We start from the raw sequence: 16,338 nt of genomic DNA on the forward strand, positions 1-16,338 counted from the left end.
ATCATATAAAGCATGAATAATTTTACTGAATCTGCAACTTACAGAAGAAGACTACATCTCCCAGAGAAAGTTGCATCAAATTTCAGTTCCTACTTTCTTTTGTGAAAGGAGAATGATTGATTTTAACAGTTTGATTTTGTTCTATAGGCCTGAATCCCTTTGCTTTCAGGCTTCTACAGAGTATGTAGCACAACGTATTGTCCTCCTGTTCCAGTGCTTCTTTTCCAGCCAAGATTAATTGCACCCTCGTGGTTGTTTTTCCTCATGGAGTGACCCTCATGTTTTTAGTTCTGAGTATAATCACAGTGGGATTTTTGGAGGCTACTGTCACATTTTTAGTTTCTAATTTAAAACTCACTAACAAAGCAAACTTTTTAGGAAAAAAGTCTTTAAAACTCCTAAACTTCAAGCACTTCATTTCACAGAATAAGGTTTGCACCCTATTTGCTATAGACAAGTCCATTTTGCATGGTGTTTGCTATCTTTTGGGCTCCTGGGGGAAAAAAATGTGCAAGCATTGTTTAAACATATCAAGATCTGTTTAGACTGCGTATATAGATAATGGGTTTTCTTGTCTACAAAGGAATAAGAAGGCCAGACTCTTTATAAGATGTTGCTTTCCATTTTAATTACAGACTCACAATTCTCAGTTTTAATGATAATTCACTAGGATTATAAGTAGAAAGGATGTACGTAAACATTTGCATGTGTTTTTCAGTTCTTTCTCCTTCTTCACTTAATAACATATATCAGAGTGAAATATATATACATTTAAACATAGAGGCCCTGAGAAACTGAAATTTGTTTACTTGCCATAAGGGACATGAAGAATCCTGGTTTTAATGTGATTCCAAATGAAAGTCCCTCCCTTATAAGTGAAAAGACTATATTGATATTAACATAAATGTGCTTTAATGGGAAACCCCTCTCATCTACTTTTAGCTGTGGTGTTTGCATTCACAAGGGGTAGTCTAATTAGTGAAAACCTTAAGTTATGACACTAAATGCTGTAATAAGATTTCTAATTTCAGGAGCTACTTACTCTTGTTTAAAACTAGAGCACATTCTATTCTTCCAAGAGAATAAGAGACCTCTGTCATTAAGTGCTGTGTGAACACTTCAAGTATTTTAACCCTAAGAATAAAATCATATCCTTGCCACATGTAGTATTATCAAATTAATATCAGCTTGAAGGGAAAAAATATGTTCCCATGCATGTGCATGTGTAATAGTTATTGCTTGGTGTTATAGATAACATATGTTATGCAGGAATCTAGTGAATGTGAATTCCACAGTGGGGAAAGCAGTGAAGCGTGGTGGTAATATATTCATGTTCACACATCATTTTAGATTCTTCTCAGCCATTTCTTCCTTAATACACATGAACTTCTTGCTTTAAAAACTCCAAATGTCAGTAATGTCTAGAAGAATGAGGAATCTATTAGTTTTCTTGAATTGCTTAGAAAAAAATATGCTGTAGTTCAATAGATTTTTCCTGTACTGAAGGATGAAACATAGAACTTACTTAATGTGGTGTACTGGGGCAGAGGTAAATGGCTTTTGTAAAGGAAGTTATGCACTATGGATTAGCAAGCTCTTTGAAGACCATACATCACTCAATGAGCATGTTGGCCTAAGGCCGTGAATAAGTCTGCCCGGATTTCTGAAAGATAAAGTCTCTCACCAAAGGAAAGTTATATTGGATTAAGAGGAAAAGTCTTCTGATTTAGAAATGGTGAAAAAAGAAGGGGAATAAACAGCTGCTGGAAAGAAGGCAGTGGAAGATGCATGTTGCAATGGTCTGTCCTACTCAAAATGATCTTAAGAGATCTAGAGAAGGGAGTAAAAAGTGAGATGACCAAGTCTGTGACAACATTGTCTTTCTCTAGAGTAGAAAAGAAAAGGGTTGACTGCAAGAAACTGTAGAAGAACATTGAGATGTTGACAGAATAAGCTGTGAGTGAGTGGAAAGGTGAATGAAATAGTACATATGAGAAAAATGATTCTAAATCCACATATAAAATGATGGTTTTTCTGCTAATCCTTTAAGTGGGGTCTTGGAATTTTGATCTGTGAACATATCACCTTAATTCTCAGCAACAGTAAAAACAAACAAACAAATAAACCCAAACCCAAATACAACATGAGAAACTGTAAGATAAGGAGTAAAGAGCAAAGTAGACAACTACTGTGTCACTGCATAAATTTATGACCACAAAGTGCAGTTCTGCTCCCACCATCTCAGAAAGGAGTAAAACCTGATCAAAGGTGTAAAATGTGCTATGATATGTATGCATAGTATTGGAGACAATTAAGTATTATATCTTTTTAGCCTGGAAAAGAAGTGCTTGATGGAGGAGAAACAGATGGGGAGAAAACTTACTTATTCATCAACGCAGGTTCCTCGACATTCTTCTGCTGTTTCAAATCTATTGTTGGTACTATTACAACCTCCGTACCAGAACTGGCCACAAGAATTGGCATTCTTGTCATAATACCATTTCACCACATAGTTCCGACAGTCACCTGGTTTCATAGGTTCCAAGCACCTGGGATCTGAAAGCATATATGTAAAAGTTAACTTTGATTCTGGGTATCAGTTACATTATAGTAAAACTGCATTATTTGCTTGGAGCATCCTTTTTTTTACTTCCTCACAATGCCTGGAATATATTCACATCTCAGATTTGTAGCCAAATGCCACTTCAGTTACTGAAATATATGAATAGATCTAAACATGGTCCAAACATGACTGGTTTGAAATCAGGCTACCTAAATTCTGATGCAAGACTCCAATGCGCATTTAAACACCTAAGTACAATCAATACACAAGGGTTGTCATTTAGGTTTGATGATAAAATCCAGTAGCTTTATGAAGGAGGGAGTAGGGATTTTTGGTTGGTTGATTTCTGTACAAGTCTGATATCCAATATTCAGACGACACTACGTACCTTTTTGAGGTTTTGCGACCTGTGATTGCAGTGCTGTTAGGTGACGATTTCCAGCAGTGGTTACATTGAGCAAAGGGTTGACAACAGGACTCTGAAGTCTGGTTTCATCTATGTTGGAAAGTGGAGGGAATCTCGATTCTCTATGAACAGAGCTGGTCAAAGTGTGATTCTGAGCAGATGGCAGCAGCTCAGTATATCTGGTCTGTGGTGGACTAGGCTGCAAAAGGAGTCAAAATCTGTTAACATTCAGATGCTCAGATGTGAAGAGAAAAAGAATTAGAGAATTGTAAAGGAAAATAATGGTATTTTTTTACACACGTTACTTAGCAACAATGGCAGGTGGGTTCAGACCTTGTTTCAGTGATTTCTCAGTAAGGGACTATGATTTTAACAAACGCATTTTCGGACACTGACAGCTAAATAAGAAGATAAAGTGATTCCTTCTATTTAGTCATTAAGCTGAATTAGTTCCATTGCAGTAAATTTTCAGTCAGTGCTTAGTTTGTAGTATAAATTAAAAAGGCAAGGAACTGTGAGGTAAATCTGTGCTTTTAGACATCTATTTCACTCACTAGGAAAGAGCTGAAATGAAGTCTGTCAAGGAATGGGAAATGGCAGGCAAGAGGAACAGCATACTTGTTATGTTACTGAGAGAAAAACACATTCATCAGAGATGATCCAAAGATCAAAGTGTGGAATCCCTTGAAGGCAGCAAAAACGTGAAAATCTACAACCTAATACTGAAATTATGACCTACAAAAGGGCAATGTTTATTGTGATGGTAATTAAATTAAGATTCAGCTATCACTAACCAAAGCCAGCCAGATCCAAGCATATGAGCATCTAATTAGTTAGTTAGAATTATTCATATTTGTGATCATTATAATAAAACATATAATTGTCAGCATCTATAATACCAGGTTTACATTTATTTTCCCTGTTATTTTCCTTACTGATGCAGGGTACCAAAGCTGATCCTCTGTGTCACACAGATCTATGTGGACGTATTACAGAACCCAAACCTAAATCACTCACACTGTCTGAGGGAACTGTCATTCAGGGAAATTAGACTGAATTTTGAGAGTGAAGTTGATTTGTCATTACCAATCTTATTACATACACAGTGATCCAAAGTGTTAGTATTGGCTAATAATGGAGAAGTTCACTGACTCCTCCACCATAAATCAGTAATATTTAATTTACATACAGCATTCAATTCATTTAATGTTCACTCTAACTTTAAAAGTTTTCTTCAGATCTCTTGTTGATGCATTTCCCATATATTAAAAGATTGGTAAATGGTGTAATAAATAACATATGAATGTCAACAAACAGCTACATCTAAAAATATTCAGTTACTTACTGAGTAACTGATTCCTTCTTTATGGGGCACTGAAGTCTCTGAAACTGTCACTCGAGTCAGCTGAGTGTTAGGAACTTCATTAGGCATTTCAGGTTGTGGACTTGGAGGTGGAGATAGAACATGTTCTTTTCTACTGTAAATTTCAGGCACCTTATCACAGATTTTTGTGATGAGTTTATCTGCAAGAGCTGAAAACATTAACAAAATGATGACATTTATTAAGAGTAATAAAGAAAAGTCACAATGATTCTCCACAAGTTTTTAGTGCAGCATTAACCACAACATATAATGACAGTGACTTGTGAAAGACTCTCTTCTGAAGTTATATCAAAACTCAAATAGAACTCAGAACGAACTGATTTTCAGGACCTCTAGTTCTTTTTGGAAACAACAGATGAAAACCCCAAAACCCATTTTAAATATAAATTATAGCTCAACAGTCTAGAGAGAAAAAAAGGGCAATCGAAAAGAAAGTGTTTATGTGTGAAAAGTAAAGATAAACTGAGTTACAGGTCCTATTTCTTCTCACAAAATAATAATATATATATTTATATATATTATATATATATATAAATCAGTGACTGGGAATACTTTCATGTTGAGAGCTGGAGCCTGAGCCAAAGCTGTAATTTTAATCCTAGTTGGCACTAGAACATTAGTGCAGATTCTGTTCTCATCTTTAATGCCTTAAACGCATTAACTTAAGCCCATCCACAGGCTCAGTGTAGCAAAATGAGTTTATGCTCAGGATAAATATAGTTTATAGGGTTAGACTGCAGTTAGGTGAAACCAATGTTTGTTTCTTCCGCTGGTCATTATAGGTTTCCTCTGTCTTTTATCTCTGAGTCCAGACGTGGCCACATGATTTTCAAGCCTGTTTGAAATGAATAATAAGGAATAAAGCAGATCTCATCCCCTTGTTGATATTCCTTTACCACCTCTTCCCTAGAATCAGGATGAAAGCACAGAATTCCCTATGACCTTCAGGAGAAAACGAGTGTTCTTAAAAGATGGGGACTGCCAGACTGACAAATCAACAACAGCCATATATGAAAGAGATAAAGAGACAGAGATGGTGCACCAAGATGGGAGGAAATCCTCTTCTTTTGGGGCTGAATCTGTGGCCCTACACAAAAGCGCTGTGAGGGAAAGCTAATGGAAGCTCTCAGCAAAGAGCAGGCCTCAACCCTGAAAATCACTGTTCATTGGTTTTCATTGTTTCCACAAGAGGCAAAAGTTTGCCAAAATCTTCATCTGACCAAAGAGCAAGGGACACTGAAAACTGAGCTTCATCCAAAAGAGAGACATCAGCTGCCATTCATTGAGCATGCACGGGCTGCCTTGCCTTGCTTGGGGAAAGGCCAGAGACTTTTATTTGCTTATTTCAAATATTCTCCTACACAGTTTCTTTTACCTGAGAGGGTCTTGAAGTCCTCTATCCGGTAAAAATGTTCTTCATCAGGGTCTGATGCAATGAGATGCATTTCCTTCAGAAAATTATCATAATGAGGATCAGTTTCTTGAGCAATTCCAATGACAAATATCTCAATATTTGCAGCATGTGCTTCCCTCACTACCGCATCCAGGTGCACTTTGTCACGAGTGTCTGCTTGTCCATCTGTTACAACCAGAGCAACTTTTCTTACTGTTGGGCGTGCTGCCTGAAATAGGTTAATGGCTTTTTTAATGGCAGAAGCCGTGTATGTGCCTTCTCCTAAGTAGAGCATCTTATCAACAGCAGACTTCAGAGATTCTTTGGTTGTGTATTTCTCTAGAGAAGATACCAACTCCACTTTATGGCTAAAGTTGATAATGCCGATGCGAGTTGTAGCGTGGTTGGCCGAAACCTCATCAATGACTGTTTTCATAAATGTTTTGGTACTGTTGAAGTTTTCTGGTCCAACGCTTTCAGAACTGTCAATGACAAATATTAGTTCCAGCGGTGTTACTCTACATCTGATACCGCAACCTGGAAAAATAACCATTTCAGACATTTTATGAGAAACCACCTTCCAATTATAAAAATGTATCGAACTCAAATATCAGATTTACAGCCAAAGCTCATTTAATGATTCCATATGACTTTAAAGTCATTGGTACTGAGAAATATAAACAGAGCTGGACTAAACTTCTCGTATCACTCTGACAGCACAGTGAGCATTTTTCACGTAAGTTGTATCCTTACACACAAAGGTGATGAGGAAATATCCATTCAGGCAACATAAATTCAGTTTAGAGCTATTTTTGTTTCCATACTGGAATGCTTACCACATATTTCATTGATAAGTCTTATGACTTCTTCTCTCTGATAAAAAAACATAAAAGTATTATTTAATCTGCTGTGCATTTTAAGAATGCTGAGATTTATCAACCTACTTACCTATGAAAATGCAGGGAATGCAATGCCCCTAAATCTGCCTTGTTTAAAATCACATCAACTATAAGCACATTCCAAAATAATTTTCTAATGTTTAAGTGAATTCATATACATACTTACTGAAAGACCAGGTTCACCTTTTCTTCCCCAAGCTCCCTGTAAATGTGTAGAGTGATAATTAACAAAATCCAAGTTCGTTTAGTTTCTTCTGTGCAAAACAAAGTAATGTATAATATCCTTTACCTTTGGTCCTGGAGATCCTGCATCTCCCATCTCTCCTTTGGCACCTTTGCTTCCTGGATCACCTTTATCTCCACAGTCTCCCTAATTTAAAACATTCACATTAAACCCAATCCACAACTCCAGTTTTGTGGGTAGTAAGAGTTGGAGTTATGGTTCAACTAGTTTTTAAGAATAAATTTCTGAGCTTTTTCCTGCGTCTGATTTACCATAAGCAGGGAGAAAGCAAGACTGTCAACAGAAATATCTTCAAGAAATTTCTATGAGTAAAGGGTGAAGATAAATTTATGCTGATTATGAGATTATATAATTTTTACTCTTCTTTCACGTTATTGAATTCTAAACTGGACTACGTTAATGCAAACCTACGGAGAGACTAAACTGCTTGAAATCTGCCAACATTCTGAAACTCACATCAGCTTTGTACAGAACCCATGTGAAATACTGGGAGCTTGCCAAGAGAAGAGGTGCCTGGATTGTTGCACACATTGCAAAGTACATAGTTACATACTTAGAAACAGATTCTTCATTTTTTATTTTTATTTTTAAATTCAAGTGACTACACCTTCTGATTTTCCAGAAGACAAGGGGTTCAACCTTACTGCACTACAGCTAAAGCAGGTTTGAAATATACTACGAAAAGAGTTCAGGATCTTAATTAGAAATGTCTTCAAGAAGATGATTGTGTATGGCAGTTCTTTTTTGTTTGTTTGTTTTTCTCTCTGGAATTTACTGATCAGCTAATATTTAAGCCTTGGGAATTTAGTGAGGAGAGTGCCTGTTTCTATATTACTTGTCATTACTACTCAGGCAGTGGAATCATTTAGGTACCATTCTCTGTTACAGAATTTGCCACGATGACTGGTATCAATTCTGTGGAACCCTTTTGATTCCCTGAGTCTGATTCTGATCTTATTCAAACATGAAAATTGTATAGTTCCTCCACAGTGTTAAGGAAATCAGACCCCACTGTGTAAGCTCTTGGAAGACACTTGCTAGACTATTTTCATAAAATCATAAAATCCAGCTAACAGCATTACTTTCCATTATTTGTCTGTGAACTCTATCCAACTTCATTAAAATTAATGTCAGCATAAGGGACAGCAAATATGATGCTAGATGATGGTGATGCAAGCATTTTCATGCACATAAATATGCTAAAAAATAGATCTGTTTGCTTTTTGACACATTCAGTAGAAAATAGGTAAATGAAATTCCTACTGAACTAAACTATTCATTTGTGACAAGGCTGCTTTTTTAATAACAAACAGCAAAACTGAGAGTTTGGAGAGATTTTTTTTTGTCAAAGCCTGGAAAATAAACAAATATTTTGATTTTATAATACTTAAAAACTATATGAATATAGCAGAATACGTGATTTGACTAGTATTATTCTCCTGCTAACAGGTAAGAGCCCATTCTATATATTATTTCAGAGTCTGATCCTTAATTGATGGTTAGGATTTTCACAGACTCTAAAGCTGACAATTAGTAGTAAGCACTTATCTTGCCAACAATATTAGGCAGATTCTTTGCTTTTTATCTTCAAAGACTTGTCACATCAAATAAATAATAAAGAAAACATAATCTTTCTTTTCCTTATTGCAAGGATTTACCTTTGGTCCAGGAATGCCAACTCCTATTGAGCCTTTTGGCCCATGCAAACCTTGATTTCCTTTTTCTCCCTAAACAGAATATAAAAAGTAATTTTAATGAAAAATTAAGGTAAAATCCATGCTGTGTCTATTTGGTTTATGACATCCTACACCATAGAGAAAGCCGGATACTTGTATTAGGAAATTAAACGTGCAGTTTTCAAGATAGGATTGCTCTGAATCTGAAGAAATAAACAAATGAGTAAGAATCATAATGTATATGAATCTTTGATAAAGTACACAATGAAGACTATATTCCTGTTTAACTGAACAAAATATTGACATTACGCTGACATGGATGAAAGACAAAAGTAATGAGTTTCACACAATGAGGTTCAGTCAGTTCTTCATCTAGCCTACAAGTGGAAAAACAAAGTTCAACACAAAGGCTTTCTAGGAATGTACACCTAAGGATCTCTACAGGGTTGACTTAATTTTTCTGCTTTTAAGAATCATAGAATCATAGAATTACCCAGGTTGGAAAAGACCTTGAAGATCATCAAGTCCAACCGCAGCCTAACCATAGTACCCTAACTCTAACAACCCTTTGCTATATCATATCCCTGAGCACCACATCCAAACGGCTCTTAAACACATCCAGGGATGGCAATTCAACCAACCTCCCTGGGGAGTCTATTCCAGTGTTTAACTACCCTTTCTGTAAATAAGTGTTTCTTAACATCCAACCTAAACTTGCCCTGGTGCAACTTGAGGCCATTTCCCCTCGTCATGTCACTTGTCACTTGTGAGAAGAGACCTGCCCCACTCTCACTGTAAGAACCTTTCAGGTACTAGAAGAAGGCAATAAGGTCTTCCCTCAGCCTCCTTTTCCCCAGACTAAACAGCCCCAGTTTCCTCAGCCTCTCCTTGTAGGGCTGATTCTCCAAGTTTTTCATGAGCCCTGTTGCCCTTCTCTGGACCTGCTCCAGTACCTCCATGTCTTTCCTGTGCTGAGGTGCCCAAAACTGAACACAGTACTCAAGGTGAGGCCTCTCCAATGCCAAGTACAGGGGCAGGATGACTTCCCTAGTCCTGCTCACCACACCATTCCTGATACAAGCCAGGATGCCATTGGCCATTTTGGCCACCTGGGCACACTGCTGGCTCATATTCAGCTGACTGTCCATCAGCACACCAAGGTCCCTTTCCGTCAGGCAGCTTTCCAGCCACACCTCCCCAAGCCTGTAGGGTTGCCTGGGGTTGTTGTGACCAAAATGCAGGACCTGACACTTGGCCCTTTTGAAGGGCCAAGTTCTCATTTAAGTAAATGAGATCTCTGTTTTTCACAGTGTGTAGAGAACAGCTTTCTGCTGACACTTCAAATGGCAGGATCAGTCTGGCTACAAAGTGCAAATTTGCTTTGAAAGGTTTGTTCTGTATGTCCTGCTGTGCAAACAGAGACTTGAAAAGCACGTTCACACCAGCAGGATAAGTGTATAGCACGTTGAAAACCACAGTTGTTATAAAATAAGTACAGAAAATCCTTCACAGCATGTGGGTTCCAGAAACTGTCCTGTTTTCTTTAAGTGAGCAGAGCAAACAACTTATTCAGATCAAATACTGTATGCATTTTAAACACAGCTAGAGAGAATTAGATTCCCTAGTACATAAATGCTTCCCCAAAATTCACATTTGCAGCATAACAGCAGTGCCCTGTGCAATTATTAAAAACAGCTCCGGAGAATATCAGCAAGATCACCTATTGCCTGCACTAAACAGCTCAGGCAAATCTGCATAGACCAGTACAAGTCTAGTGAGTTATATTTTTCAATCAAGAGCTCAGACTGTCTCACTACCACAAGAGAAAGAATGGGATTTCTTAAAATTGGAAATATTAATAAGACAATGGAATGCATAAAGGAGTTTAGTTGACATTCTTACAGCAGTTTGCAGTGACTATTTAATTTACGTAAAGCTGCTTTTCAGCAGGATTGTACTTCCTAGGTCTTCTATATAGGTTATTAATGCAAATGACTTTTAAACACAGCAAAGTAGCATGCCACCCTATTTCAGTGCTTGCCATCCAGCACTGGGACAGACTGTTCTTCCTAACTAGACCTCACAGAACTGCCTGATTAACCTCTTTACAGATTTGCAGAGCAGATACATATGAACCAGAATTAGAATCTGCTTTGTATTCCAGTGGTCTGTCACTAGTAATAAATGTCAGATCTAAGAAAACTATAGATTTATTGAAGTCATTTGACAGTTAGGATGGCGCTCGGGCAACAAAATCGAATGAGACCTACTTTTCTAAAAAAAATCAAGCCTATGCAGCTGACATTAATCGCAGGCACACGTGAATTTTATCCTTTAAACGTCAACTGCAGAGCCAAATACTGCTTCTTCTACTTGTGTAATGATCATCAACAGAAAGGATTTATCGTAGATACCATAAGAAAATATTTAGTAACAAAGGAAGAAGTATACTGCATAATTTTTTTAAATACTTGTCGTTATACCAGCCCATTGCATGTACAAAATTAAACTCAAAACTGACCATCCATCTTATCCTAAAAAACAAAACAGTATTAATCTAAAAAAGGATCCATAAATCCTTGACCCTAATTTCCTGATAGATCACTGATCAATAAGTAGACTTTTATGTTGAAATGCCATTCTCTGAGTGCAGACCTGAGTCTGACTATGTCTAGACTGTGGTTTTGAAAGGAAACCAAGCACACAAGAAAAGAAGACCAATGGATGCTGTTATTAGCATAAAGTTACTCAAAGCCCATCTCATTTTTGATGTTCCATTCTTACCATATGCCTACAGAGCTCCATGTGTATATAAGAATATACTTGGAGTAATATTGATAGTTCAAAACAAGGAGAACAGTATCTTTAAGCTGATGAAGAATGGCCAAAAAATACAAAGCTTGGGGTGTCTGTGAGGAGTCAGAAGGACAGATGTGAGATTGACGTTCAACAAGCATCAGTGAATGAAGAAAACGGGTACAGATAGATATTATTACTAGCAATGCCATTACTTAATCCAAACCTATGTGTCTCTGTATATCAGTGTATCTATCTGTTAGCCACTGAAAATATTTTGAGTTTAATTTTCTTCAGGAAGAGAAAAAATACACAGTGATCAATATGCTTATTCCTGCATTACATTGTGAAACATTTTTGCACAGAATGGGAATTCTGCTTTTATAACTAACCTCCATACTCATGAAGCTAACAAAGAAATATTCCAAGTATTAGATTCTGGGAACACAACAAAAATGTATATTAAAGCCAGGCAGAAACAGTTTTCCTATACTATAAAGCCCATAGAGATGGCAGAAACATTTCTGCTTTCCTCAAGAATAGAGCAAATAGGCAAATAGGCTTCTGAAATTCATCAAAGAAAGGAAGTTACCTACAATATCACATTAGAACACCTAGTATCTTTGTGGACACTGATAATCATTAAAATAGAAGAAAGCTGCAGATAGATCAAAACCAAAGGTTCAGACAATCAGATGACTCTAACCACAGACAGATCTTTGTCTAGGAGTCTTAAAACATCATAAATCAGAATCTGTTGAAGAGAGATATACAATAAGATAAAATAAGAAAAGGTGAGAAATTGGAGAACGTTGTAAAGTATGTTCTTACGCTATGAAACACAGTGAAGAAGAAAAATGCTCTCCATTTTTATAAAGAGGGAAAAATATGGAAGACTGGAGTCGGAGTAAGTTCTGATGAAAACAAAGTCAGGAATAATGCTTTTCTGGTCAAGCTTGCATGAGCTAATTCTACCCTGAATAAAAGATTATCCTATAAAACATTTGGTAACTACATAAACTTGCATTATTATTATTATTATTATTATTATTATTATTATTATTATTATTATTATTATTATTATTATTATTATTATTAACAGGTCAGTATGTTGCAATGAAAACCAACTTTGCCAACAAATTCCATGGCAGTTTATTTTCTACAGCCTAATGCGGTACAGTGAGACATCTGTCTTAACCCAACTGAAATAGTGTTCCTTTTACTGAATTACTGTTAATTTAAAATTTGAGAGATGCAGAGTGAAGCTCAACTCCTGATCCAGGGAAATATTCAATCACATGCTCAATTTTAAGCACCAATTTCAGAGAAATAGGAGAAACATTTTTTTTTCTTCACTAGAGCCTTCAGTTTCAGCAATTTGTTTCCACACATTTATGACGAGGTATTTCATTACATTTCAACAGTTTGAATGTTACCATGTTTGCCTTTCTCCTGTTAGGAGACACATTTTGATATGGCTGGAACTAGGCTAGTAATTACCTGATAGAGTATATTGGAGACTGGCTCATTCATTTCTTTTATGTTCCTATAATTACGTGCTGTTTGTCCTGTTCTGGAAAAATACAGTAGCTCTCTAATACTGTCTTTACATAAGGACATCAAAAGCAAACTCCAGATGTTTTCTTTGGACTGTGCCCTAAGTCTGAAAAGTCAATGAAACGTGGCAAGGATGAGAGAGGTTAAATATATCTGTAGCAATAAGAATAATAGGAGAGCAGTCAGGTGTCAACAGTAATGAAAGTCAACAGCTAAAGTAAATTTTACATACCTTATGAATGAATGAATGATTTACAAAGAATATTTGCAAGAGTTCAGAGACTCGGTGACAAAGAGAATAATTATGCAGAGGAAGAAAATATATATGCAGAGGAAGAAAAAAAATAAATAAAAAAAAAAAAAAAAAGATGAAACTTTCTATGTGAGAGGTACAAGAAGAAACTGGAGACATGATACATTAAACTGGATTACCTTATCTCCCTGTATGCTGACGCCAGGAGGACCAGGCAGACCAGGCAAACCTTGCCGTCCCATAATACCCTATTACAGTCAGTGTGAACAAAAAAAAAAAAAAAAAAAAAAAAAAAAAGAAGAATTAGGAGATAAATTCTATTCCTGGTAACACTGAAGAAATCATTTCAAATTCACTGCAAGCACAAGTAAAACCTTTTTGAAGACTCTTGTTCTGATCCTTCTGCGGTTTATGGTTTCACACAGTAGGCTTCAGTAGTTATATTTGACAAACTCTCAGGAAAGTAAATGAACAATTGAGCAGAAAACAAAGAAAAAAATATGCCCATGAAACAGTGTGATGATTTTCCCATTTATTTCCCAGGTAGAAACCAACTGAAGCCAACTTTATCTAACAGCTTTGTGTAATCACACCACACAGAGGCAAGCAGTAGAGCAATAAAGCTAGACGTATTGGCTCTTACTCACTGCATAGACAAGTATTTCAAGACACAGTCTCTGGGAGCACCACTCATTCCGAAAATTTGAAGTGGAAGAGGAGGAGTCAACAGCCAAAGCAACACCTGCTGATTTTTGCGGCTACAGTAGAAAACAGGTAAAGTCCATCTATGCATCCATGGACAACATTTTGCCGCACACTTTGATGGAATCTCCTGTAAAAACTACCGCTAACCTACATTTATATAAGCACTGGTTCACACTAAACACTGTTGTTCGAAAAATCTTATCTCAAGAACTGGATCATGAACTAGATGAAGAACTAGATGAAGGTCCTCAACCCTGAAAACAAAATATCATTTACAGAGAACCTACTTTTCAGTCTTGAAGGCTTTGGGCTGAGCACTACATACTGTCACACACTTTGTGGGCTTCGAGACCCAGTCTAAACTGATTCTTACCAAAATTACTCTTTTTAAACGGACTATCTATATGATTTACTGAGGTAATGAAATTACTATAGCTTTCACAAAGGAACGCAAAGTCATATGTACATTCTGAGAAAACATCAACACCCTATTGCTCACTGCATTTCTGTATCATGATGGTGATAACATTTCCCAAGTTTATTCAGAACAGCCATGGAGATTTCTGTTATTCTATCTGCTAAGGAACTTACAGAAGAAGTTACAAAGACATACATGTTTTTAACTTAATTAAATGTGGAAAAATATAGACAGAATTCCAATGTTTTCTCCACTGACTTTGTACAATAATTAACAGATAGACCTATGATACAGAAATACAGGCATGAACTGAGTTATCTTTTCTAGCAGCAGTTTTTTTCCTTTTAGAATTACCATCCATGTTAGTGGAGGAAATTAAAATTTGTCCAGATGTTGCATGCTGGCACCTTTTAGAATTAATTTTTTGGCTTTATGTTTCTTTCCTAATGGTTTTACAAATGCAGCTAACAGGATTCAATTTCATTGATAAAAAATAAGCAAACTTCAAATCCAAATTTCACACATTTTTACCCACAAAAGGATATTTTGGAAATATCATAGATGCAAAAGGAATGAATGTGTCATTTCAATCAATTATTATCTCTAAAGCTGTGATCTGATAAAGTTTAGTTTCTAATGCAGTTCTCAGGTAGTACTCTGCCCTAATCCAAGCAGTAGGAATGTGCAGTCAATCCCCACGCTTTAAAGCTTGATTTCTCCTGCAGTTGCACCAACATGAATCAGTAATTGAAGAAGTCATTCTAGTGTCAGGGGGATCAGAGAGTCCGGCAGCCAGCATTACAAAAAGCAGGAAGCTTCAAGATGGTGTAGTACCAACCTTAGGACCAACCATTCCGCTTCCCCTCGGTCCTGGGGGCCCAGGATGGCCAGTCAGTCCACGATCTCCCTGAAAGTAGTCATAATAGCAGTAGTAATTTACCATTTACTAACTAGTACACTTTTCAAACACTCAAAAAGCATTTGGTCAAACAACTGCTTCAAAAGGAAAGCAAACAAATGCTACACACATTTGCTTTATAAAATTAAAACAAAACAAAACAAAACACTAGGAATTGATATGCCTGCAGAGGGAGCAGTCTAACAAGAAGAGAACTGCATGTACAGATCACACTGATGACACGAGACTTCATTTGTGATAGGTGAAAAGAAAGAACATACCATACTGATCACAAAGGATGGAAAAAAAGTACAGAACCCTTTACTGACTTCTTTTACTTTCTGTGAGCATTTGTGCAGCTTTCAGATCTTAACAGCTGCTTTTTAGGTGAAATGCCCCAAATTCAATTTCCAGTGACAGATCACTCCAGTCTGTGTGTTTTGTATATGGCTATGAAACTGCCATGATAAGTTCTGCACTGTGCTATTTATGTTAATACATGAGGGTCTTAGCTCTGTTTGGATGGATTTGGAGAGGTGGTAAACCTGAATCCAAAGCTTAGATTAAGCTTACAACGCTTTCCTTCTTGATCTAATATTTGGCTACAGAATTTATGTTCAGTTCCTCTTTCCTCCAAAGCACTGGACACTGGCCAGCTTGAGTCAACATACAGGCATGGTACATGGACACTCTTGGCTTTAAATTGGAATGTCAAGCTCGGAGTCTGAGAGTTAAGCTGTTTGCGAGATTAGTCAAGAGGGAATTCCACTCAGATTTTATCAAAGGGGGAGGTGGTTTGTTGGTTTGGTCTGGTCTGGTTTGGAAAAGAGAGTTAAAGAGAGGGATATTTCGGTTTTTGTTGTTTTTTTTTTAGGATGAGAGGTGTTCTTCCTATGATGACCTGACACTTTTCTATCACACCTTCCCTGCTAATTCAAGAGCCAAGACACTGGCAGCGTCCTTCAAATTTTGTTTTGTTTTGTGGCAGATTCTATCTGTAAACATTTAAAGATTACAAACTTCAGTACTTAAAGATTGTAGCTCTTAAATCTGACACACGGTGCTGGGAAGTGTCCCTCTACAGTGAGATAACTGGTAGATATTCCTGATCTTTTAAAACCTCTGTGGTTTACCAGCTCTTCCTGT

The 16,338-nt window shown here is 36.8% G+C and overlaps 1 protein-coding gene across 2 annotated transcripts in view; it reads right to left on the bottom strand.

Annotated features, from left to right (window-relative positions):
- Window positions 1-606: 606 nt before the first annotated feature.
- The window catches only part of COL28A1 (collagen type XXVIII alpha 1 chain), a 55,886-nt gene continuing 40,154 nt past the window's right edge, over window positions 607-16,338 (bottom strand). For both annotated transcript variants that reach the window (XM_015853660.2, XM_015853659.2), the window contains exons 25-35: window positions 15,133-15,201; window positions 13,351-13,419; window positions 8,548-8,616; window positions 6,935-7,015; window positions 6,812-6,847; window positions 6,583-6,619; window positions 5,729-6,283; window positions 4,315-4,502; window positions 2,952-3,168; window positions 2,384-2,556; window positions 607-1,421 (exon numbers count right to left, since the gene is read on the bottom strand). In XM_015853660.2, coding sequence (XP_015709146.1) covers window positions 2,384-2,556; window positions 2,952-3,168; window positions 4,315-4,502; window positions 5,729-6,283; window positions 6,583-6,619; window positions 6,812-6,847; window positions 6,935-7,015; window positions 8,548-8,616; window positions 13,351-13,419; window positions 15,133-15,201 — 1,494 coding nt within the window. In that variant the 3' untranslated portion in view covers window positions 607-1,421. The remainder of the gene's footprint in view (window positions 1,422-2,383; window positions 2,557-2,951; window positions 3,169-4,314; window positions 4,503-5,728; window positions 6,284-6,582; window positions 6,620-6,811; window positions 6,848-6,934; window positions 7,016-8,547; window positions 8,617-13,350; window positions 13,420-15,132; window positions 15,202-16,338) is intronic.

The sequence above is a fragment of the Coturnix japonica genome, chromosome 2 (assembly GCF_001577835.2).
Source record: "Coturnix japonica isolate 7356 chromosome 2, Coturnix japonica 2.1, whole genome shotgun sequence".
In the NCBI taxonomy this organism is placed as follows: Eukaryota; Metazoa; Chordata; class Aves; order Galliformes; family Phasianidae; genus Coturnix; species Coturnix japonica.